The 25,587-nt window shown below is 39.9% G+C and overlaps 6 protein-coding genes across 8 annotated transcripts; 2 read left to right on the forward strand and 4 right to left on the reverse strand.

Annotated features, from left to right (window-relative positions):
* Nucleotides 1-667: 667 nt before the first annotated feature.
* LOC136280054 (uncharacterized) lies at nt 668-3,976 on the forward strand. Its single transcript, XM_066164693.1, has 2 exons — nt 668-1,021; nt 1,163-3,976. The coding sequence occupies exons 1-2, from the start codon at nt 668-670 to the stop codon at nt 3,974-3,976; spliced, it is 3,168 nt and encodes a 1,055-aa protein (XP_066020790.1).
* Nucleotides 3,977-7,404: 3,428 nt separating this feature from the next.
* Nucleotides 7,405-7,878, reverse strand: LOC131775004 (uncharacterized). The gene has a single exon (XM_059091101.2). The coding sequence runs from the start codon at nt 7,876-7,878 to the stop codon at nt 7,405-7,407; it is 474 nt and encodes a 157-aa protein (XP_058947084.2).
* Nucleotides 7,879-8,609: 731 nt separating this feature from the next.
* On the reverse strand, nt 8,610-9,989 carry LOC131782788 (uncharacterized protein F54H12.2-like). Its single transcript, XM_059099522.2, has one exon. The coding sequence runs from the start codon at nt 9,987-9,989 to the stop codon at nt 8,610-8,612; it is 1,380 nt and encodes a 459-aa protein (XP_058955505.1).
* Nucleotides 9,990-14,668: 4,679 nt separating this feature from the next.
* Nucleotides 14,669-17,959, reverse strand: LOC131791818 (contactin-associated protein-like 2). Of its 3 annotated transcripts, XM_066163998.1 has the most exons (5): nt 17,859-17,959; nt 17,571-17,757; nt 16,165-16,418; nt 15,946-16,072; nt 14,669-15,655 (listed from the first exon to the last, which is right to left on the reverse strand). In XM_066163998.1, the coding sequence occupies exons 2-5, from the start codon at nt 17,620-17,622 to the stop codon at nt 15,033-15,035; spliced, it is 1,056 nt and encodes a 351-aa protein (XP_066020095.1). In that variant the 5' UTR covers nt 17,623-17,757; nt 17,859-17,959; the 3' UTR covers nt 14,669-15,032. The 3 variants fall into 3 exon arrangements, with proteins under 3 accessions (XP_066020095.1, XP_066020096.1, XP_066020094.1); XM_066163999.1 differs by lacking the exons at nt 17,571-17,757; nt 17,859-17,959 and adding an exon at nt 17,000-17,095; XM_066163997.1 differs by lacking the exons at nt 17,571-17,757; nt 17,859-17,959 and having other exon boundaries at nt 16,165-16,525.
* A 1,777-nt stretch (nt 17,960-19,736) lies between these two features.
* On the forward strand, nt 19,737-21,994 carry LOC136279417 (chromosome partition protein Smc-like). Its single transcript, XM_066163115.1, has 5 exons — nt 19,737-19,891; nt 20,295-20,339; nt 20,544-20,585; nt 20,840-20,893; nt 21,556-21,994. The coding sequence occupies exons 1-5, from the start codon at nt 19,799-19,801 to the stop codon at nt 21,595-21,597; spliced, it is 276 nt and encodes a 91-aa protein (XP_066019212.1). The 5' UTR covers nt 19,737-19,798; the 3' UTR covers nt 21,598-21,994.
* A 974-nt stretch (nt 21,995-22,968) lies between these two features.
* On the reverse strand, nt 22,969-25,330 carry LOC131781990 (neurexin-4-like). The gene is made up of 4 exons (XM_066163108.1): nt 25,282-25,330; nt 24,407-24,795; nt 24,188-24,314; nt 22,969-23,910 (listed from the first exon to the last, which is right to left on the reverse strand). Exons 2-4 carry the CDS (start codon nt 24,749-24,751, stop codon nt 23,288-23,290), a joined length of 1,095 nt encoding a protein of 364 aa, XP_066019205.1. The 5' UTR covers nt 24,752-24,795; nt 25,282-25,330; the 3' UTR covers nt 22,969-23,287.
* Between the last annotated feature and the right edge of the window lie 257 nt (nt 25,331-25,587).

The following is a 25,587-nucleotide window of genomic DNA, read 5'->3' on the forward strand; positions in this document are numbered from 1 at the left end:
TGATCATGATTTAGTTTCTGTCGTTAAGTAATTGCTACGAGCACTATGAACAGACATAGATAAAAATCATCATGTGTCTTCGATATACGGAGAAGCTGACCTAGCAATATCAAACTTGTCTTAGAAATCAAAATGAAAGAGAAAAAACTGCTAGATCCTTAAGGACCTTTTTTATTTCTTAGATCGATGAAAGAAACACTCCATCGCAAAAAAGTTACCGACCAGTGGCAAAACAAACATTGAAAGATACAGATGAAGTGTTTTTAAACTTTAAAGCCGAGAAATTTGACCACCATGTACAAACACAACGCTTTACTGTCAGTGAAATCATGAATGGAAATGGCGAAGAGCGATTTGGTGCATATATGAACCAATGGCCAATCAACTTAACTCTAATGAATCTTAAAGCCCTGAGGATAATTTCGCCGTCGACCTCACCATCGTGCCAAAACCAAAGGAAGGTGGTAAATCTAATTAACAAAGGGAAGACATAATATTGAAGATGTTCTCCACAACAAACAATGTGTGTTACCGATTAAAAATTCAGAAGACACCTTTGCCTTGCAAGAGCCATTTGTCTAACAAAAGCCCACTTGCATAAAGACGATGGTGTAGAGGGAAAGCGTTACTATAAGAATCTTGGAAATAATCCGAATGTGCTCACCCGATGCGCCAAATTCATTCACAAGCAAGCTGGTGTGCCCGAAGGCTCTTGTGGGCGTGCCGAATTAGAAAAGTTTCAACAGTACCTGGCGCCCGACCAGTTGAAAGTGATGACCACATGCTATCCATATTGCATTACGTTTCAAGGAAACGTGGAATCGCCAAAGTACATCCCGCCTCCTGTATCAACCAGAGTACGAAAGCGATATGGGTCATTACCATGGATGTACGTCTTACCTCGGATTCCTGGAAAGATCGTATTTTTGTGACACGTGCAACAAAGGCTTTGACCATGACGACTTCCGCAACCACCCATGCGAGGGCCGTCGCTGTAAAGCATGCAAGCAGACCGAATGTGGTACAAAACCTCACGAACCCTCTCTCCACTGCTCAGCCTGCAACCGCCATTTTTACAGTCAGAACTGCCTCGCCTTACACCGCGCAAAAAACATCTGCATGACCCTAGTACGATGCGGTAACTGTTTGCAAACAATTTCAGCCAGACCCCCAACAGCTGCACCGTTGTTACTTTGGAAAATGCTCTAACTGTAAGGAGTACGTGGACCTTAGAGAACACAAATGCTACATTCAACCCATCCCTGAACAAGAAGATTCACCCAAACGGAAAACGAAAGCCAAAATCAAGAAGCATTTAAAAATAAACCCCGAGGCATCCGTGTACGAAGAACCATCCATCTTCGTCTACGCGGACTATGAAGCCATGATCAGCGAGGACGGAACACACCTACCCATTTGCGTCTGCGCTCAAACTTCCGAAAACAACACCTCCTACACGTTTTATGGCGACGATTGCAGTAAACAGTTTCTGGAATTCTTGACGAACCTTACCGAAGATCAGTACAAAGAACCGCGTGAAGTCATCTGCATATTCCATAATTTAAAAGGGTATGATTCCATTTTCATACAGCATCAGCTTGTGATAGAAGGAAGAAAATTCGATTTGATGATTCCTAACGGCACAAAGATGATTTCTCTGGAAGCTGGTAAAATCACATTTAAAGATTCCATGGCTTTTCTTCCCATGGCTCTGTCTGCATTTACCGACACCTTTGGTCTCACCGAGTTGAAAAAAGGCTTCTTCCCACACAAGTTTCATACGCAAGAAAATCGAAGTTATGTGGGTCCGTTACCTGAAGTTTCTTACTATGATCCGGAGGGAATGTCGAGTAAGAAAAAAGAAGAATTCGAAGTGTGGTATAGAGAAGAAGCAGCCAAACAACACCCATTTGATCTCAAAGAAGAACTGCTTGCATACTGTCACTCAGATGTTGCGTTACTGAAAGCTGGATGTCACAAATTCATCCAAGAATTTAAAAGCATCGCCGGTTTCAATCCTATGGAAAAATGCGTTACGATCGCCGCAGCGTGTAACCGTTATTGGAGGAGGAAACATTTACCCTTAGATCTCATAGCAGTAGAACCTTCATCGGGGTGGCGAGGTGCCCGTATGAATCACTCCAAAGCATCTTTGGAATGGTTGATGTGGCAAGAATACAATACCGGAAGTCGAATTCAGCACGCACGTAACGGTGGAGAGTATCGTATCCCTGTTGGCCCTACCTCGTACTTCGTGGATGGTTACGATGCACAGACCCGCACAGTCTACGAATTTTACGGATGCCTCTATCATGGTTGTCGTACCTGTTACACCAATCGCAAACAAATTCCGTTCTGTTCCAATGGGTTGACCGTAGAAGCCTTACGCCAACAGACCAGTCAGAAAATTCAAAAACTCCGCGGTAAAGGGTATCGAGTGGTGGAAATCTGGGGGTGTGAATGGGAGAAAGAGAAGAAAGAAACACCAGCCATTACCGAATTTCTAAAAGATTTGGATATCGTCCCTCCTTTGAACCCAAGAGAAGGTTTTTACGGTGGTAGAACGGGCGCCGCCTGCCTGTACCATAAAGTAAATGAAGAAGAAAGAGAAGAAATCCGCTACATCGACGTAACGTCTGAGTACCCCTACGTAAACAAGTATGGTACGTACCCTGTAGGCCACCCGGACATCTATTTGGAACCAGAGAATCAAGACCCTAGAAGTTACTTTGGCTTGATGACTGTGGACATCACACCACCCGCTGACATGTATAACCCAGTCTTACCTTACCGTCATAAAATTGGAAACTCCTACAAGCTGACCTTCCCGTTATGCCGTAAGTGTGTAGAAATAGAGACACAGAAAGAACACATGCTGGAACGCGACTATCACTGCCCACACAGTGATGAAGAACGAATGTTACGAGGCACCTGGTGTACCCCAGAGATAAATAAAGCGATCGAAAAAGGATACCGACTCGTCCGAATTCATGAAGTATGGGACTTCCCGCAGCGTCGAAAAGGTCTGTTCCAGCCGTACGTGGACACCTGGTTAAAAATTAAGCAAGAGAGCGGTGGCTACCCAAACTGGGTGCGGACCGATACTCAAAAAGAAAAATACATTCATTGCTATGAAGAAAAAGAAGGTATCCGACTCGACCCTACCAAGATCGTCAAGAACCCCGGAAGAAAAGCCACGGCTAAACTCATGCTTAACTCCTTCTGGGGGAAATTTGGCCAACAAAACAATAAATCGAAGACCAAACAATGCACGCAACCCTACGAACTCCTAGATCTGCTTGACGACCCTCTCTTCACCGTGACAGACATCCGTATTCTTAATTCCGAAGTAATAGAAGTATCATACAAACGCGATGAAGAAGATCCTTACAAAGGGAGCAATACTAATATTTTCATCGCAGCATTTACCACCTGTTTGGCCCGCCTTAAATTGTACGAATCGTTGGAGAAGTTGGGTGACCGAGTCTTATATTACGATACAGACTCGGTCATATATACATGGAAACCGGGGCAGACAGAAATCGAGCTTGGCGACTACCTCGGCGACATGACCAACGAGCTTGACAATGGCGACTTTATTGTAGAATTCATCTCCGCAGGTGCGAAGAACTATGGGTATCAAACAAAGAATGGTAAAGTGGTGTGCAAAGTAAAGGGATTCTCGCTGAATGTACGTGGTGCCAAACAGCTAAATTACGACATCATCCGCCAAAATATTTTGGATGAGGTTCTTCACCCGTTAGATGAACAAAGAAAAACGCTGGTAGTCAACCCGACCCACTTTGTCAGAAACCCCACTTTGAAAAAAATCAAGACTGAGACTCAGACTAAGTCGTATCAACTCGTGTTCGACAAGCGAGTTTTAGATCATTCGCACGGTTTTAAGTCTTATCCTTACGGATATTCGCGACTGGATGCACAAGATTTGGAGAACATGGACTTGTTGCTTTTATAAAAACAAAACAAAACAAAAAACATTGACACTCAAAGCGAACATTTTTTAAATTATTTTTTTAATAAAACAAAGTTTTAAAAAAGTTTTCATGACGTGTTTGTTAATTCTTTAAGTAAACGGTTAATTCTTGAATCCCTTGGGTGACCACTTCCATTTCGGTGAGGCGTACTACTTTTCGTAAATTTTCATAATAATCCCTTCATGTTTCTTCGATTTGTTTTTCTTGAGAAATCATGCATAATTTATATTTGCGGCATCGACATGAATACACTCGCGGCATCTTTAGTGTCTACAACTTAACAAAAAACACTACACTGAACGTTTTCTATGTTGTTCAATATTATCAAGCCATTTCTTTGAAAAATAAGTTCTTTCCTCCACGTTACGTATCATTTCTTTTAATTGGAGTTCTTTTTTTTTCTTCCCATGTATGATCCGTTTGCGTTTCTTTCTCTTCTTCTTTTCCTGGGCTTCGGTTTTTGGCGGCGGCGGCTTCAGACAGACAGCCTCTGGCTGCCTCTTTTTGGTTAAACATGTTATCTCACTCGTCTAAAATGCATGGTGACTATAGAAGCGCCGTCTGTAAACTGAGCCAAATTATTATTTTCCGACTCACTCATCTGTGTTTCCACCACATCGATGTGATTCTTACGTAACTTGATGTAATGAATCTGCTTGGGTTCGTAATAATAATTTCCTTCCAAGATTGGTTGGTAGTGTATTTGACGTATAAGATCAGTCGTCTGATCTCCCACGCGTACTGGAGCACAAAGCGAGGAATACATATACAAGGTTCGTGGGTAAGGTAAATTTAAGTAGGTACTTCTCTTAGTATTGATAAAGGTCCAGTTCAGATCGCTAAGAAGAAATCTATGATATTTCTCCGCAAATCGGTCTTTCCATGGGATCTCATATCTGTAATACGCCAAACTGGATGTAGTAAGCCTCCTATCATAACTCCACACCGTACCACGTTTGGTCACTGTGAGATTATGCGCCGGTCGTGATACATTACAATTCTCTTCAATAGGACCACTAACAATACGACGATAAGGAACTGTTGTTTTTTTCGTCCAACCAAACAACTCACACATGTCTCGAGGTAACTCAAAATAGAGACCGTCACGAACTTCTTGATGAGTTATATCAGTCGATTTTACCTTGTCTGCTGTTACAGTAATCGTTTCTTTATCCTCATCCGCAATCACTTCAAATTGTGCGCTGTGTCCTGAAGAAAAATGACTCCCAAACGCCGAGCCCATATTCATAATACATTTTAAACGTTCTTCATCAAACAAGGATTTGAGTAAATCGTGAACTGTCTCGATACGATGTTGTTTGATGTCTCCATACGTGACATTGTAAGTCACTTTATGTTGTATATCCCCAGTGGCTACTTTAATTCGTCCTGTGGTTAGCAAGACATCATCGTCTTTTAATCCTTTGAGGTAACTGGACACCTTAGAATCGTGTGGAAGCGAAATACTACTCAATCCCACTTCCCACTCTCCTTCTAAATCGATGCGTTTGTCTAATCGATTTTTCCAAGAATTGTTTTTGTTGTCTGGAAAATATTTCAGACTCCCATCGTTACTGGGTAACGTCAAGTAAAAAGTATCACCTGACATGATGTGCTCTCGATAACGACAAAACTACAAATGAACCGGAGACACACACTGTGTTGCATTTTCACAAGTTTTATTTCATCATTGTAGAGGCGTTACAATTTTGTTTTAAGTTTAGCTTGCATGATTCGCTTCACAATTTGCTCGGTTAAACTCTTCTTGCCTGGAAACTTATCGATTCCGGCTACCATCTTACGATCTGCAATATGTTTGTCAGCGAGTGATTTAGCTTTACTGTAATCAATATCGTGCTGTTTGGCTAATCTATCAAGACGATTAATTCCTGGATCACCACGTTTTAATCGCTTGGCTAATTTTGTACCTGGACCCATATACTGGTATCCGGGCCAATGAAACTCGACACCTAACTTTGAAATCCATTTCTGAATATCAAATTTTCCTCCTCTCTGTCGTTTCCTTTTAGCCTTAACTAGGACGGTTCTTGCCCCTCCCTTTGCCTTTCTTCGACTTTGGCGTTTCGTCATCCTCAAACACTTGATACGGGTCGTAACCTCTCTTTTCCCAAGGTTCCCAGTTACCAAATTCTTTGAGTCGTTCCAACTCCGTGCGATGCTTTTGCGGTGTGGGAACAGGAAGTTTTCGTTTCGTTTTTTGTATCTTTTGGGATGGAGCTGTGAGAAAAGGAATCTTGGACGTTCCCGGTTTCGCAGGGGTGACGTGTTCGTTCTTGATCCCCACAGGTGTGACAGGTTCCCTCTTGAGTGTCATCTGAGGTACGGCGGCTTGTCCCCTCATATTTATGGATTTAATGAGTTCTTTTAACAATCCCTCTTGCAACCCCTCCATGAGATTACCATCATCGTCTCGAGGTGGAGGTTCTACACCACCGGCGATAGGAATCTGTCTCAATTTGTCAGTAAGCTTGCGTTCTTGCATTAACAATTCTTTTACCACAGGTTCTTTTAAAGCAGCAGGAGTAGATGTATCTTCTAATAACAGTTTTGCTTCGGCGGCCACGCGTGCGGCTTTGTCCAGAAGAGTACTTTCAGTAATTTTTCCCTTGTAATAATCTACCAAAGCTCGAAACTCATCGGGTTTCACCATTAAGAACGTCTCCATAATCGCCACAAGGGTTCCACCACACGCATACGCAACCACCGAAACAGTTGAGTTATTGTGAGTCTACACTCGGTTGAATCCTTATAGTCACTGTCGTCGTCGTCGTAGTTGAATTGCAAATCAAACTTTATACCCGTGTCCACTTCGTTTATACCCTCTTGCACGGTGACAGTCATGATCTCTTGAAACACTGACAGAACGCGTCGTTCATACCACTCCAAAAGCTACCGCCTGTTTGATTCACAAGTAATTGACGCCGCTTTCTTAAAGAGTTCCTCCGTTTACCCAACTCTCTCAACATCACTCTATATTTCTTGAGTTTGGCAACGGTGGGCGGTGATAAAGGTATCTTTTTCTTCAACATGTTCAACGTGAATTCACTGACGGCATTGATTTGATCTTTACTAGCGTGAAGTAATTTTTCCATACGACGCTTTCTATTTTTCTCTTGTAAAATAGATTTTAAAAAATCCACATTTCTCTTGAAACTATTAATCATCGCTTTTTCTTTGTAAGAGCTTCTAGGCCTTTTTTAGCCCCAAACGATGCAGCTCCTCCAAGGGCACTTAAACCCAATGCTTTACCTCCAGCAATGAGGGCTGGAATGAGTGCCGCTAATGGTAGGATACCTCCTTTTTGTCTTCTTTTGGTTAGTCTTCTTTTCACTCTTCTTCTCCTTCGGGTTGTGGGCATACTGCGCTTATAACCAGGCATCTTTCTTATTTATTTCTCTCTGTAACAGCGTACACACCCTTCGTGTCGTAACAAGTGACTTAAAAGTCTCGTAGAATCTCTACTTGCAGGGTGTACGTCAAATAACAAATAACCATAGGGTCTGTCCGTACATGCATTATATATATCCATAACAGGTAGCCACTTGGTCGGGTATATCTGTAGCAGTAAGGTGCGCAACGCCACTTTATCTCTAGGATTTTTAAAGGCAATAATGTATTGCGCATTCCTAGAGATGGTTTTGGCATATTTTCCTTGAGGGAACATGTCTTGGCAGAGATAACACACGGTGACATTCATGTGGTGAGAATATTGTGTGAAAAGATTTAGTATTTCTCTGTCATCTCCTCCCTCCGACATGAGATCATCCAAGACAAGAATACCCCCTCGTTTATCTCCAAACCATGTTGTTAAATCGTCGTGGGTAGGCACTCCTTTAAAAAATTCTATGCCATGGCGTTGCATGTCGTCAAACTTATTTTGCCAGGATCCATAACAGTAATGCACGCGGGTCGGTCTTTGGTCAAAGAGGTCTAAATTTTCCAAAAGTAGGTGATGGAGAAAGGTGGTTTTTCCACAACTTGTAGGGCCCACAATCAAAATATTGGAAGGGGATTTGAACGAAAATCCTGGTTCCACACACTTGAACATGATTGCTAAAAGCGAGTTACACAAAAGTGACACGATTTTATTTCATTCCTTTTATTTTATTAACGATTGAATGATGTCTTCTAACATGTCGCCTACTTTATCATCGTTGCCTACATAATCCTTTTTAGAAAACATGGAAAAAAACTCATCCATACTCTTGCGTCTTGCTTTACACATTAAATAAATGATGGCATAGTTTCCACAACTTGCGGTTTTTACAGATTGTAATGCTCGAGTATTTTTACGCACGTAAGGCCATCGGTTTAACCATACAATGAATGGTGCCAGAAATTCATAGGTGGTTAAATCTAAACCATAACTATCTAAAATTTCACAGCTATCGTGTTCGGTCCACACAGCTATCCAGTGTTCCCCAGGTTTGTCTGCAGGGTGGGTATTGACAATGTAAGCTCTCGGTTTCACACGTTCAGGCGACTCGGGTAGTTCGTCACAGGCTAAAGCACTCACAAAGTACTTGCGGAGTTCTGGATCGCTTTCCGCTAAAGCGTTGAGTTGATTCGTAGTAAGCCACACAAACTCCATCACTAATGCACTTCCATCGTGGTAGCTCCTTTAATGCCATCAATTTCCATAATGCCTTCATATTCAGCATAAACGATCACCGTTTTCTGACTTGCTTGCCCTGCACATTTAATGTGAATGTTGATGAAGCCTTCATTTTTAGGTAGAAGAACCGGGTCATCGTGACTTCCATTGGCCACATTGGAAAACGCAAACAGCGTGCAATTTTTTCCATGACCCCAGTCTTTGAATCGCACCATGTTTCCTGCATTTCTGTACAGACAGCCAGTAGCATCCAGAAATCGGTGATAACCCACCAAGTCTTTTTGACCATTAGCCGTGTTGAGTTCCAAAGTCTCGTATGGGTATTCTTCTCCATTCACAATTTGTTTGATGTATTCCACCCCAAATTTTCCAAAGGCCAAGGGGTCTTCGTTGTATTGACCATTGAATGCAGTAGTTTTCAGAATACCAATGATGACTCTTTGGGGCACCTTTCCATTGAATGGGTTGTTGATTTCTTTAGAAGTGGCCCCATTGTCTAAGGGAAACTGTCTCATCTCGGTACGGATCATGGGATACTTGGTTGGGGTTTTGGTCATCATACTCATCATGCTCATGTAGACGGCTGGGTTTAGGGACACCAGACATAGAAAGAAGGTAAGTTTAATATCCTCCGGGTTGACTCGGACTTCCTCACTGGGTGGATTGGCTTCTCCATTCATGAATAAAGCTGCTGGATTCAGATAAAATTCCAATTCCAAAAGAGTTTTGGGGACGATCCATTTTCCTTGGTGAAACGCGTCTATAAACGGTTTCATTCTCAAGATTCTCCTCTTTCCTCCTGCATAGTAATCTGTTGCATCTGCTCTCTGTCTCTTAATGCTTTCTTGATGATTTATGGAAAGAGCTGTATACGCGTCATCATCCATCTTGACATTTGCAGCGGTGTAGGTTACAGGAGAATCAATTTCGTTCCGCCATCCAGCTGGTTCGAGTATCGTCTCTCCATCATTCCTGTCATAATTAAGGATGGTCTGTATGAAAGCTTTAAGATGGTACATGTCTACTTGTTCGGTGAGTAAGGTACCATTGGCTCTGAAATTGATTTGCTTGAAGAGGGTGTGTGCAATATTGTTGGCTGGTGAAGTCATCACACCCACATTGTTTGCGCGTGCTGTGAGACTGGCATTTTCTGTGGTTTTGAAACCCAAATCCAGTTGGACAAAACTTCTCGAAAGATCGATGAGATCTGATTGTCGTTCCACGTACACTTGGATAGGAGTAATACTAGATGTCTGAGGTGGTATTTTGACATATCGGTACTTTACCGTAGAAAGATCTGTAGGTGGTATTCTAAAGAGATCTAGACTTGAATTCTGCTCTGCCCCTTTGATAGACATGGTGATGTGTCTGTTTCAACGTCTTCTGCGTTTATGCACACGTTGTCGTGTTCCTATTTTCTTTATACGACTTGTGAGAAATCCTCCTCGTTGCTGTTGTTTTCTTCTTCTCCCTTTATACCTTTTTAAGATGGAAGACACAGGATCTGTCGGTGATGTTGTGCCTACACCAATGATAGGATCACTTTGACGTACGGTGCTGATGCGGACCATGTTTTATTCTCCAAAAATATCGTTCAACCTCTTGGCAACTTTTCTCTTCAATTCGTTCTTGAGCGCTTGGGAAGCCCCTCTCTTTATACCTCGCGGCACTTCTGATAACGAACGCTTTTTGACACTGCTTTTAAGGCCTCCTGTTACACCTTTCAAAAAATCTTTAGCCATGTCTTTGACTCCGGCACCTATTTGAGGATCACCCCAGGATCCGATAAAAGGTGGTGGGGCATAAGGTGAGGGGGTCTGCCAGCGCATGAGACCACCACCTCCTTGTTCATTTGGCACATACACTTTAAAGCGTCTCAAACTTCCTCCTCTCATGATGCGATCACCACAAACACACAATTCACTTTAAATCTTTTTTATTAATCCAACTGTTATATTTGCTAGGGTACCCTTTCCACTTGACAAACAATTTATCCTTTTGTCTCTTTAATACTTTTTCCACTCGAAAATAAGTCGCTTCATCTACATGTACTTTTTGCAAATCCCACACATAAAATGTGCCTTGTAAGGGCGTGTCATCCAATTCTTGCACTTTATAGGTCGTTACCATTCCGGGTACGACTTTACGAACTTGAAACACTTCTTCCGTCCATCCTGGTAGATACCCTTTCTTAAACGGTCTAAATTGTTTATTCAATCGGACTTTATCGCCTACTTTAAATGCAGGCTTTTTTTCTTTCTTAGTCTGATATTTCCCATACAAATTGTTCCACACTTCTTTGGCATTGAATGTGGTGACTTTAGCTGGTGTGGTTTTAATACTCCTGTGATAGGTGCGATTGTATTGATTGACAAGTTTGGGCAATATGTCTACATATTTGAGTGTGTTGGCAGCCGTGAAATAGCGATACAATTTCGATTTAAGGGTTCTATTAAATCGTTCGACGATACTGGCTTTGGCATCTCCATGAGTAGAAAAGTGATGAATCTCCTGTGTTTTCATCAATGATTGAAAGGTCTGATTGTAAAATTCTTTGCCTGCATCTGTCTGTAACGTCTGAGGTTTCCTTCCTTTGGCTTCCTTGAGTATTTTTGCAAACGCATCCGTCACATCTTTTCCTGTTTTCTTTTTAATCGGCCGGGCCCACGCGTATTTGGAAAAGGCATCGATCACGACCAATACGTATCGGTATCCCTTGTTCTGTTTGGATAGGGTCTGTACTTCGATCAAATCTGCTACCCATTGTTGATCAATGTCGAACACCACCACAGGTAAAAATTCTCCTCGTCGACGTCTGGGTTTGTGAAGCGTGTACGCCAATTTTTTCTCTAATTCTTTTTTACCTTGAGCAATAGAGATCTTTTGAGCTTTGGCATACGGTGCCACACCACCCAAACTACCGACGACACCGGGTTCGTCATACAAGTCGTCCTTGACATCTTTCTTAATGTTCTTAACCATGATAAATGACACCAAAGTTTGAAACAATGATAGGTGACCCAATACTTATGAAGGTACTGCGTATACAATTGATTCCACGTCTTATATGTATACTTCCCATCATAGTATCTCATAAACGTCATCAAATGAAAGATACGGTCGTGTAGTGGATGTAGGTGTGGTTTCACGACAAATTTAAACACCTCAACTTCCATGTCTTCGGGAACCCAATGGTAAGGGATTTTATGCGGCTCATCCTCTTCGAAGACGATATGTGGGATGCGATCACAAAGCCACGACACCACTCGATAATGCAAGTAGCATAGCCATTGACTCCACGAGGTAAGCATGATGAACTGGTGATTTTTTTTCATCGCCGACCCTTTTTATAATGCTTGACATTATCCATAATGCCTGTTAAAGCCTGTTTTCCCAGAAGTTTACCAAGTGTTCCAAAACCTGGTGCAGGACCCGATAACAACATACTTGCTGCGTAAGCTAATTTATCGGTAAGAGAGGGACCTCTACGAAGAATTTTCTTAACCCTACTCACAGAAGCACCCCCACGTTGATTGCGTTTTCTTCTTTTAATCAGTGACCGTCTTACACGCCTCATGATTGACACAGACAAATGACACAGTGTTTTCGGTGATACAACTTTTATTTATTTATCCATATTATCTTCTAAAAACTGTACATGATGATTAATACATTCTAAGTCTTTATCCGACAATCCTAAGCGTCTAGCTAATTTTCTAAACTTAGGCATACCGATCAACCAAGCGATTTCAACATGATCGTCCATAGACAATGTATCTAGCTTTGTGTTTCTACCCATCAACCGTGCGATTTCAAGATGGTCTGTACTTATCCCATCTACAAAAAACTAACAAAACTTGGAATTACAACTAAAAAACATGTGTATTTTTACATCTGGTGAAAGAAAAGTTTGAATGAACACTATGCCTAAAAAATTAATACATTTGACTCTTATTACTTTCTTTGAGGTAAAGGAAAAAGGGCTTCTAATAAATCAGCAAATGTCATCTTGACATCTAGTCCTGAAATGAATCATTCACATCCATCCGTAAGAATTTGCACTGACCTCTTGTTGGGTTTAAATCGCCACCAGGTAAAAAGATCACAGTTATGTCGACTGCATCGCAAATACATTTTGCCATAATTTGTTTCTGATTGAGTCAAAGACAATGTGGGAGTCATTCCACATTCGCACACCATCTTGTCGATTCTGTCCAGGGTGAACCAGGGGTGACCCTGTCTTTGACATTCATAGTAATAACGGTTGTAATCACTGAGATTACAAAATACTGGGCAACGGGCGGACGAGCAACGTAGGAATACATCGTCACAATCTTCTTTTTTAGATTTCAATACGTCCATCATGGTCTGGTGAATCGGACATGGATAACTGACTTCCACACTGTCCAACAATTCTTGCAGAGAAGAATAATGAAACGTACCTGTACCTTCTACGCCAGGTACGATTTCTCCTTCTTCCATTACTTCAGTCTTCTCCAGGGTTGATGGGTCATTCTGAACACTTTCCACCAGCTGGTTCAACTCTTTCAGGGGAGATGTTTGCTTAGATGACTTGACTTCTGGTTTCATATAATCCACCTCGAACTTGGGTAGTTTCACATCTTTAGCAACAAAGTCTGGGTTCTTCATAGGCAGTGCATCTATAACGAGACTACCTTTCAACTTGTTCTTAGCCCATTCTTTCTTATTCTTCAAAGTCTCTTTCTTGGCATAAGGGTGAACCCTCTTTGATGTCTTCTTAGTCTTGTTATCTTCCATCTTGCTTTCTTGATGCTTGCTTTACACTCTGGGAGTAAGAAATGTGATTTGACTGCTACAACGACTCCACTTTTATAAGGAAAATATATGATCTTGATTGACAGGTCCCTCTTGGGAGATTGGGCAAGTTTGGGCTGAATCTTTTAGACTTACATTTCGTAATCTTTTTGTATTCTCTTCCATACGTTTCTCTACATACGCTTTTCTTATGTTCCTAATCTTGACATTCCATGCCGCTTCTTCCATAATTTCTTTATATTTGATACACGATTTACATGTTTTGCATGCACACGTAAAATCGTAGGGATATTGAAAAACAGGCATGTTTATGACTCCATCTACTTACGACTTCACTTTAAATAATAAATCCTAACCCCTAGAGATTCGGACAGTCTTAAGCAATACTAGACAACTCTTGAGCAAGTCCTAAGTTTAGACCGTATGTTCTCTTGGGATTTAGCTTGGGTGGGCAAGTCTGGGCAGATGACGTCACACGTAACATTTTGTGACGTCTTACACCACATAAGTACCAGCCATAGGACATTTCGTGACATTCATACCACATAGGGACTGGCTTTAAAGCATTGCGCATGCGTACATTTTTAATCAGAAGAGTGCACATGCGCATCACACAAATAGGTATCCCACATGGATGAATTTTACGCTACCGTTCCATATATAAATCAAACCGACCCTTATCTCTATTAACAAAGATGGCCGACATGGACACTCGCTCATTAAATAATCAATTTTTACCCTCGTGTACCTACACGTCATGAATATAATTATCTAATAACCCTAACACGTGTACCTACATGGCATGAATAAATTATTACTCAAACTCGGACCCAGGCCGCGCGGGAATTGCTAGTCAGACGCGCTATACTACTGACGCGAGCAAAAATATTTGATGGATTATGGGTTCTCCCATTGACATCGACGAGTGTATTCTTTTGTTAGAGAGGTTAAGCGTTGGACCTCAAAGTAAACGAAAAACATTGAATCCCTTGCTTCTTGTTTGCACCTGTTTTAAGCCTGAAGTGAAAATATTTGCATAACTGATCTTTACAGTATGCCTCCTGCGTGTGACATGAGGTTAGTAATGGCTCAGCTTACCACAGAGTCTCTGTGATTCAGGGGTAGAGCGTTGGAACTTTAATTTTTAATTCATCATGAGGTCTCCATTTTTTTCTTTGTTACACATTCGAGGCAGGAAGGAAAACATCTTTCTTTGTTTCAATATTTTTATTATTCGCGAATCAGAAATTACTTTGCTGCTTTACATGACTTCAGTTCTGATATAGGAAGAGAATCAAATCAGAGCTACTTTTCGCCTTATGCAATAGCCGTAAACTCTGATGCCTGGTGACTATTCGAAAAGGAAGATGTTTCTTTAAGCGATTCAAGTTTGATCTTAACAATATTGGCTGCCTTTTTGAAAAAGTCTACCACATGCGCTATTTAAAAAGAAATCATGGAAAACTACACAACACTGCTGAGATTCTGAAAATATTACATGTAAATATAACTAATAATTATAACTATAATTGAGGTCTGACGGAGAGAGTACCGTGACTGTTCAAGTTATCTTTTAAATGGTTAATCAACAGTCTTCATGAGTTCTAGATGAGTCCATAACACTCCAGTGGTCCAAGCGTGTGATATCCTGATTCATTGTAACGCACAACATGACCGGTATCTCCAAATCTCATTTGAATCACGGGAAGCTTGAACTTGTCTGTTAGTAAACCGCTGTCCTCTCGCCAATTCATATCGTTCTTATCGCAGTTGCAGCCGTAACTGCTGTCCGCGCACGTGTCTGTCAAACCGCATGCACATTTAAAGGGAACAGAGTTGACTCCACCCCAGTACTTCATCTTCTCGTCATCACGCGATACCCACCAGCCGAACATGTTACCATTGAGAAGGAGCATTGAATGATAGCACTCGTATTTAATAAACTGCTCACAGTGAGAAGATGAAGCTGTTAAGCTTGCTAGCTGAATTAGACTGGTTTCATCATAAGTAACATCACGCCAATAACTACCAGGGGCTTCAAACCCAGCCACCAGTGTTCTGTTTTCACTGTCGTGACTGATAACTGTCACTCCTATCCCGCCCTTGTCAGTCATGTCACAGAAGACTTTAAATGGTTTCACCCCGCCCTCTCCATCAGGGTCGATGACATAAGAGCCATTTTTAGCCTCAGGATTGCAGTATTTGATGTCACTGCAAGTTCGATTTCCTGAAAAACAAATAACAAAGCAACAAAGAACACAATAAATTTAGAAATAAAAGATTTCATTTATCTTAATATAAAGTGCCTGACATGTACACGAAATTTATTTTCTCTTTACGGGAAATATACTTGGGGAATGTTTATCGGGGAAAAGAAGTACAATAGACCGATTTAAATTGATTTATAGGCAAAAGTTGAAAAGATGTAAACCATATACATACAAGAATAGTAGTTTATGACAGTATGTGACTCTTCCAGTTCTACCACATGCAACAGTAAAAGACTAAATTCAATACCTTCACATTTGTAGCGTTTGCAGTGAGTTCCGCAAAATACAGGCTTACATTCACAATGATAGGAGTTCCTTTCATATTCAGGAACACAGACACCTCCGTTCTTACAAGGAGCGCTTTCACATGGAGACTAGAAACAAAGTGAACATTCCATGAATCCTCCAGTTTCTATTTTAAGAAATACGAATAGTGTTAAGCACCAAATATATGAAGAGATCTTACCAACGGACTGCAGTGATGGAAGGTAGCATTTGCATGAACCTTTTCAGCCTCTCTGTACTTGTCTGTGGCCAATAACTCACACAGATAAAGACCTTTGGAGTCAGGATACACTGCTATGTTGAACGAATAGCACTTTGGTTCACCGACACAAAGGAAAGTGCAGTCCAACTTATCTTCCACCATGGACGATGTAAGTTTCTCTTCCCATAAGAAATAGAAAGGGTCGCACTTGAATTTACCAAACGAAGCACGGCCTGTTGGATATCGATAGAGAGCGCTGTTTTGTGTGGCAAACAACAATCCTAACAAAGAAGGAAAAAACAACAAGAGTGGCAGAAGCAGCATGACAGTAGCCGATGAACTCTCACCACGGGAATGAGCTGATGTATGACACCGAAGACTTATATGCAAATGAAAAACAGGTCCTTTATAATTGCCTGTCGGTAATTAAGAATTAGTAGCCACATCTATGAAGCAGGTGCCATGGGTGGGATACACTTCTACTATAGGGGAAGTAGAGGTGGGACAGTAAGTTTTAAAAAGTCATCTTAAATAAAACTCTCCTTGACAAACCTGCATGATATTTTTTAGCTTTTTTTTTTTTAACAAGAATTGCTTTCAAACTGTTTTTTTTTCTATTGAGGGGACGATGTCAATTAATACCTTCTATACAACGGGTTTCAAAAGTTTTAAATATTCATTTCAATATCTATTAACTCTGACCATGCTAATGATTTATTATATGGGTTTGAACCAATCTTTTCTTAATTTTAAAGGGATTTTTGGTACTCTGCTCCCTACTCTACAACAAACTTGAAAATAAGTTTCTACTTACTCCTTCACATGTCCCTGTTAGCAGGTTTGCTTTAGGAAGTTATGTTTTGGCTCGCACCAGGATAACAATAAATGAAATAAATTGAGATCATAAATTGGCACCGACCACAAGTTTCTTCTTTTTAGGCGGAGCAGCTGTTTATTTAATATTTTATTATTTTTATCATGCCAAGACACTTTTCTCTTAGGAAGCGTTTTTTACAAGAATTGCTTTCAAACTGTTTTTTTCTTTTTTACTGAGGAAACGATGTCTATTGATGCCTTCTATACAAATAGGTTTAAATACTATTAACTATTCATATTTCTGTAATAACTTGGTACCAACTACAAGAAGCTAAAGTTGTTTTCCTCTTAAATTCATCTACGTCATGTCTGTCTGACATGTGAAGATCGGAAAACGCGCGAGCCTCGATAATGTATTTTATTTGCAAAAAAAGTCAGTCGTTTCATCTCTGTTTATTAGCATTTTCAATTAAACACTATACTGTTTTTAAATATAAACATTGCAGAGTTACTCATAAAAATATTTCCGGTAAAAGTTTCAAAAAAGATATCCAAATAAGTAAACTTACATTTGCGAAGGTTGTTTATCGAACATGTTACAGAACTAGCCAAGAATAACATTTCACTTAAGAGAAATGGTCAGATGACTCGCTTAGGATAACTTCAGGTGCACTTTGAAAAAAGCCTGCAAACAGCGTTGAATTACACCTGTTCTGCTCGACTGGAATAAAAATATATTCTCCGCCTTATGTAGGCCTGAGATGCAAAACAACGGTCTGTTAGTGCACTATAATAACAGCAAAAGACACCTTGTCGGCAGGAAATACATTGGAGAGAACGAACAATGGGGGTTTTACCAGCGATAGCTGTTTAGAAGGATACCAATCAGGAACCGAAAAAATTATTTAACTTCAGTCAATATACCAAAAGATCGTCGGAAGATCTTTGCAACCTCTGGTATTATTTAATTGCGCTTAAACTTGTTTAAGCGTCAAAATGCGGAATGCCTCCGGCTTGCAGAAACACTAATTAATTCAATCCACTGTTATACAATAAAGGAGAAGGCGTCATGACTTTGGCGAATATTCAGATATTTTGACACGTTGTGTATCATGTTTAGAAAAGTTGATGCTATGATATTATATTTTTATGCCTTTCTTTTATCTCTCATTCCGAATGCGCTTTATATTTGAAATTAAGTTAATCGAGAGGAGAAACTGTATAAACTGAAAAAAAAATGCAATTTTTATTTGAACACCTAAGTAAATATCGTCGCCAAAAAATGTATGGTTAGTTCAACAGAATACTCTCGTAAATCAATAGGCTTAGACTTTTTGCTCAACAGTTTATGCAAAGCGCTATATTGAAACAAAACGGTGGCAGCAACATGCACTTTGTTGCTTCGTTATCAATATATATTCAAACTTCACCGGAAATGATCATAAAGTAAAAAGATATCGAGGAAACTTTATTTACATGATGGCTTAAAAGAATCATGATTTCCCTGTGATCGTATTTTCTGATCATTTCATTGCTTTGCGTCGCCAGATTCTGATGAATTAAAACAGGACCGACTTCAAGGGTATTTCAGAGCATTTTATGAGTGAATAAAGGGGTAAGTTTCTAAAGAAACTGTGGTGCTGCGTAGGTGGGAGAGTATAGCAGGTAATTTAGTATTAACAACTGTGTTGAAAACGTACATTAGCCACCGTAAAGAGTAAAAAAGCTGACTTTTCGAGCGTTAGCCCTTCGTCAGAGCGATTGACGAAGGGCTAACGCTCGAAACATCAGCTTTTTTACTCTTAACGGTGGCTAATTTACGTTCTCAACCCAGTTGTTAACACTAAATTACCATTTAAAGAGTGGGCCATTAGTTGAAGAATAAAACGATTGATAACGTTTTTAGGCTCCATGGGTAGGGGGAGAGAAGGCGACAGTGAGTGTTAATATAATTTATCCTGAAAGGGACTGTAATGGTCACACAACTTTAAATCCTTAACATAATACATAACATTTTGTTGTTTAGTGGTATTGAGAATTCGCGTGCATATATTAAAATGTAGAAGGCGCCGACGAGAGGTCATCAAGGTCTGTCCGATGAAATGTCTCAGACAAATAATTTAATCACTTGCAAAATTCAAACAGAGGGAAAAAGAAAAATTGTAACAAAGATGAATATCTACTTTAGGCTTCGAATTCAAGTGCTAATACTACTCTTACAATCATTTTCAGATTTAGCATATTTTATTGGACCCCAAAAGGGGTGAAAGTTTGCAACTATAAAGTCTTTTGAATCTTTAATTTAAGATTTTCTTAGCAGACAAACTTCCAGCTTGGTCGTCTCCCCTTTGCTTTGGTTAACAAATTGTGTCATCATGAAAATTACATCAAAGATGTATTTCGACGAATTAGAAGCATGTATGAGTTTTGTAAAACGATGGCAGATTTTTCACCGCAGGCAACAGCTTTAGAAGTGTACTAGGAAGCCATGACTTGATCCATTTTGCGGGACTTCCATCCAACCCCATACAATGGTTTGTAACTGTTAAACATGATCACAAATTAGATTGTTAACTTGCATAAGAACACAACACAATGACTTGGCTGGGTGTTGAGAAGCCTGGACTATCACCTGGTCTCCTGTGCCCTGTTTCAACCACATTGTTAGTACCAGTCTTTTAGCTGGTAACAATATTCATGCAGGCTGGTGATGGTTTAGGTGGTTATTCAGTCTTTGCTTCATAGGTATGAAGCTGTAATCCTGAGTTGCGATACCACGCAACCCATTTCCTAGAAGATGTCAGTCAAAATTGAGGACTGGCCTAAAGAGAAGCAGGTCTTGCTAAGAAGTATTAAAGAAAAGGAGGAAAGGTTAAAAGACTTTGAGAAGGTTAGAGGCAAAAAAAAAACAGTAAGTGACAGCAAAACACACAATAAGCTAATGTGCAAGAGGACATTTGGTAATTCATGAAGGGAAAAAATATCAGCATCAATATAAATTAAACCAAAACCATAGAAATCACAGCAACAAATTTGAGTGGAAGAAATTTCAATAGGAGCCAACATGAGCATAAAGAAAAAAAAGCAAACTGTGTGAAGGGCAGAAAAACATGAGTAACCAAGTTGTGATTGTTTTTAGTTTTGGATCCAATTTGATGTTTGTGGTGTGCAAGCTCCCTGGAGCAATCAAAGACTGTTGTAAAGCAAAAACAAAGAACGTATAATTTCCCTAAATTGCGTATTGGCTATTAACTGGTCATTGAGGTGAATGTAAAATCTTGTTATTTTTGCAGAGGTTCCTTCCCACCATGATAGAAGATGAACGACTAATTTTGAGGGTAAAAAAAATGCATATACATTTAGCTGTTAGATCTTTTTATGTCATTTGTATTATTTGTAAAGATGGTGGGTTTCATTGAGATGGTTTGATTGATTTTCTCAGTCATGTCTTCTCCCTGTTGCAGTTTGCTTTAAAATAGATTAGTTGTTTTAACTCTTCAGTACAAACATTTACATGACCTTATATTTGTAACTTTATAAAGGAAAAGGAACTTGAAAAAGATGTTGATGGTGTGAAATCCAAGGTAAAAAGATGTACCTAATTTTAATCAATTAGCTTGAGTTTGTATTGAGTGGTACTGGTACTGTAAGTTATGCTTGTATGAATGGTCATTTTTCTGTGTCCCCTTCCCCTCCCCCCTCCCCCCTCCTTGATACACTTGTGGTCTCCATGCTCAAGTAATTTATCATTTAATTGTTAAAATTCCATATTAATTTTTTTCTCTGTTGCAAGAGATGGTTAATTGTATTTTTTCTTCTGTTTGTATGGTGCCATTAGATTGCCACTTGCAAGCAAGAAATAGAAGTTTTGAAGTTGCGGAAGCAACTGAAGGTTAGTTACTCTGACTATATATAGAGGGCATTTTGATTGAGTATTATAAAATGGAAATAGATGATCAGAATAAGCTAATGAACACTTGGAGTAAAAACAAGAAAAATTCTTGAGCTATCAGAAAATATGACTGTTAGAGGACTTTCTCTGTCAGTGACAACTGATCCCCCTCCCTCCCACCCCCCCCCCGAGAAGCATGTGATTCCAAAATCTTCCAACCCCTTAACCCCCCCTCCACCCCTCCACCCCCCGCACCCCCTTCACCCCTTCCCCCCATTAGGTGGTAATGAATAAGGATGAACTTCCCCAAGGCAAATTGAGGAACTGGAATTTGCTCCATTTATGAAACAAAGATAATGATATGTCTGATTTGTCAAGCAAAGGGTCTTTTTGAGGACGAGTAGTTTCAGAGTCAATCCAGAGTCTAGCATTCCTGAAGCTTTTTTTCACAACAACAGAAAAAAAGTTTCCAAACAAGGAGTTTGAACTTTTTATCACTTAATTCAATGAAAAAAAACATTCCTTTAAATTTAAAGCACCTGAAAATTCCTGTGGCAAGCCTTAACCACTTCTGTCAGTAATTAAAAGTTTTCAGGACTTGGTATGAACTTCTTGCCCTTTGATGTGACTTGTCTATTCTGTCTTTCCTTTTTACTTGGCAGGAACTTGAAGAAGAAAATGAAAGTCTAAGCTCAATACCGTAATTAAGTGAATAAAATTAGCTACTCAGTTTAACTTTCAATTTTGTGGTAACGAGTAAATAAACAATAGCCTCCATTTGGCACAAAAATATGCACGGATATTTGTCCGCACATATTATCTGTCCCGAAATGTGAACAGTTTACCGATAGCGAAGCTCGAGGAAAATGGTGAACTACGAGGAACAGATTGTTTGTTGTTTGTTTGTTGTTGTGAAGAGCATAATTTTGCGTCAAATGGAGCAACGCCCAAGAAAAATATTTACGAATAGCTAATTGTTTCCTGCGTGGGATAGGTACTTTTCATTGTCCTCTGGTACAACTTTATAAAAAAAATAAACATGTTCATTCCTCTGTAACAAGAAAAACCCCCTCTCATCTTGAATTAAATTTTGAACCAATAGTTTTATCGCTGTGGATGTGAGGTTTGAAATTTGGAGAACATCACTCGGGGTATATTTGGTAAATAAACCCCTCCAGGCGGCTGGTATGTAGGCTAGTAATGTTTGCGGCTGAAAAATTGTCTAATGGACGAATATGAGGCCGAGAAGCGAAGCTTCGAGGGAAAATGTGAAATTCTGGGGAGAATCTCTTGACCGTGGACATTATCAGCTTGCAGCCAACGTACCAGCAAGCCAAAAGAGGCTGTATGTATTTTCTAACCCTCTCATTAATTATCGTAACGCGCGTTGACAGCAAATTTTTTGACTTTGTTGTAATTTTTGGAGTAGCATTTGAGGTCAGCTTTTAAACGTCATTACCACTGGACTCTACCAAACGAGTTGTTAGGTGACAAAGACTATGGCTTTGTTTCTTTTAGACGGAAATTAACGGAGGACAAATATCGACGTATAGGGGGGTTATTGCGTGACTATTGTCCGGTGATTTTGTACCACATGACATACAGAAGCCAATTGAGTCACGAACATCAATGGGTGGGTTATTACCTGGGATATTCCCACTTGTAGCTGGGATATTTTCGGTCACGAGTCACGTTTAGACCAATCGGACGCGAGCAAAAATATTTGATGGATTATGGGTTCTCCCATTGACATCGACGAGTGTATTCTTTTGTTAGAGAGGTTAAGCGTTGGACCTCAAAGTAAACGGAAAACATTGAATCCCTTGCTTCTTGTTTGCACCTGTTTTAAGCCTGAAGTGAAAATATTTGCATAACTGATCTTTACAGTATGCCTCCTGCGTGTGACATGAGGTTAGTAATGGCTCAGCTTACCACAGAGTCTCTGTGATTCAGGGGTAGAGCGTTGGAACTTTAATTTTTAATTCATCATGAGGTCTCCATTTTTTTCTTTGTTACACATTCGAGGCAGGAAGGAAAACATCTTTATTTGTTTCAATATTTTTATTATTCGCGAATCAGAAATTACTTTGTTGCTTTACATGATTTCAGTTCTGATGTAGGAGAGAATCAAATCAGAGCTACTTTTCGCCTTATGCAATATCCGTAAACTCTGATGCCTGGTGACTATTCGAAAAGGAAGATGTTTTTTTTTTAAGCGAGTCTACCACGTGCGCTATTTAAAAAGAAACCATGGAAAACTACACAACACTGCTGAGATTCTGAAAATATTACATGTAAATATAACTAATAATTATAACTATAATTGAGGTCTGACGGAGAGAGTACACTGTTCAAGTTATCTTTTAAATGGTTAATCAACAGCCTTCATGAGTTCTAGATGAGTCCATAACACTCCAGTGGTCCAAGCGTGTGATATCCTGATTCATTGTAAAGCACAACATCACCGGTATCTCCAAATCTCATTTGAATCACGGGAAGCTTGGACTTGTCTGTTAGTAAACCGCTGTCCTCTCGCCAATTCAAATCGTTCTTATCGCAGTTGCAGCCGTCACTGCTGTCCGCGCACGTGTCAGTCAAACCGCATGCACATTTATAGGGAACAGAGTTGACTCCACCCCAGTACTTCATCTTCTCGTCATCACGTGATACCCACCAGCCGAACATGCTACTATTGAAAAGGAACATTGAATGATAGCATTCGTATTTGATAAACTGCTCACAGTGAGCAGATGAAGCTGTTAAGCTTGCTAGCTGAATTAGACTGGTTTCATCATAAGTAACATTGCGACAATAACTACCAGGTTCTTCATACCCAGCCACCTGTGTTCTGTTTTCACTGTCGTGACTGACAACTGTCACTCCTATCCCGCCCTTGTCAGTCATGTCACAGAAGACTTTAAATGGTTTCACTCCGCCCTCTCCATCAGGGTCGATGACATAAGAGCCATTTTTAGCCTCAGGATTGCAGTACTTGATGTCACTGCAAGTTCGATTCCCTAAAAAACAAATAACAAAGCAACAAAGAACACAAGAAATTTAGAAGAAAAGATTTCATTTATCTTAATATAAAGTGCCTGACAAGAACACGAAATTTATTTTCTCTTTACGGAAATGTTTATCGGGGAAGAGAAGTACAATAGACCGATTTAAAATTGAATTCATAGCCAAAAGTTGAAAAGAGGTAAACCATATACATACAAGAATAGTGGTTTATGACAGTATGTGACTCTTCCAGTTCTACCACATGCAACAGTAAAATACTAAATTCAATACCTCCACATTTGTAGCGTTCGCAGTGAGTTCCGCAAAATACAGGCTTACATTCACAATGATAGGAGTTCCTTTCATATTCAGGAACACAGACACCTCCGTTCTTACAAGGAGCGCTTTCACATGGAGACTAGAAACAAAGTGAACATTCCTTGAATCATCCAGTTTCTATTTTAAGAAATACGAATAGTGTTAAGCACCAAATATATGAAGAGATCTTACCAACGGACTGCAGTGATGGAAGGTAGCATTTGCATGAACCTTTTCAGCCTCTCTGTACTTGTCTGTGGCCAATAACTCGCACAGATAAAGACCTTTGGAGTCAGGATACACTGCTATGTTGAACGAATAGCACTTTGGTTCACCGACACAAAGGAAAGTACAGTCCAACTTATCTTCCACCATGGACGATGTAAGTTTCTCTTCCCATAAGAAATAGAAAGGGTCGCACTTGAATTTACCAAACGAAGCACGGCCTGTTGGATATCGATAGAGAGCGCTGTTTTGCATGGCAAACATCAAGTTAAACAGTAAAGGAAAAGACACTAAGAGAGGCAGGAGCAGCATGATAGTGGCCAGTGAACTTTTAACACCTGAATGCCTTGCGTCAGCTAACAGCAGCGATAAATAAAGAACAAAAAGAAAAAAAAATGTAATTATTCAGAGTGATAATTTTCTAGTATGGCATTTATTAAGGGTCATGATATGGCAATTATCTAAGGAGGAGGAGCAGGTGAAACAGATGGGTTGAGTTGTGAAACACTGAGAGCGTTACAAAATTTAAAAGTATTATGTTGAACTGCCAAATGGTAAAAGACAAGGGACGCTGTAACGTGGCGGAAGTTAGATATTTGTAGATAGTGATACTTGTGGTGAAATTTCCAAGTTCCGCTTTGTTTGATCAACTGATGGAAAGTTTCCTGTCACATGACAGGTTCAGCGGTTGTGGTTCTTTACTTAATTTGTCATTTCCAAGTTTGTACGTGAGTCAGGCAAAACCTTATATGTCAATTTGTCCGTTAACAAGAACTTTCTTGTTTCTTCTATGAATTAAATACTTAGTTAAATGTTCTGTGTACTGAAAAAATGTCACTCACTTGTGAAAAAAACCCATTTTCTCTTAACTGCCAGGCGGAAAAAGACAAAGGGGAAAAACGCAAAAGACATCGAAGAGTGGTGAACGTTTGATATCTAAAGCAGGTGATACTTTGAGCTTAAAGTATCACAGATGGAAAATTAGCGCTTTCATTCAAACTGAGATAGCCTAAAATTATGCGCCTTATTCCAGTAAAAGAATACATTTTCTTAAAACTTAATAAAGAGTGATTTGAGATATGCATTGAACAGAACGGGAGCTTATTCTCTCACACCGCGACGCTTTACAAGATAAGTTTATAGGACGA

This window comes from Pocillopora verrucosa, chromosome 3 (assembly GCF_036669915.1).
Source record: "Pocillopora verrucosa isolate sample1 chromosome 3, ASM3666991v2, whole genome shotgun sequence".
In the NCBI taxonomy this organism is placed as follows: Eukaryota; Metazoa; Cnidaria; class Anthozoa; order Scleractinia; family Pocilloporidae; genus Pocillopora; species Pocillopora verrucosa.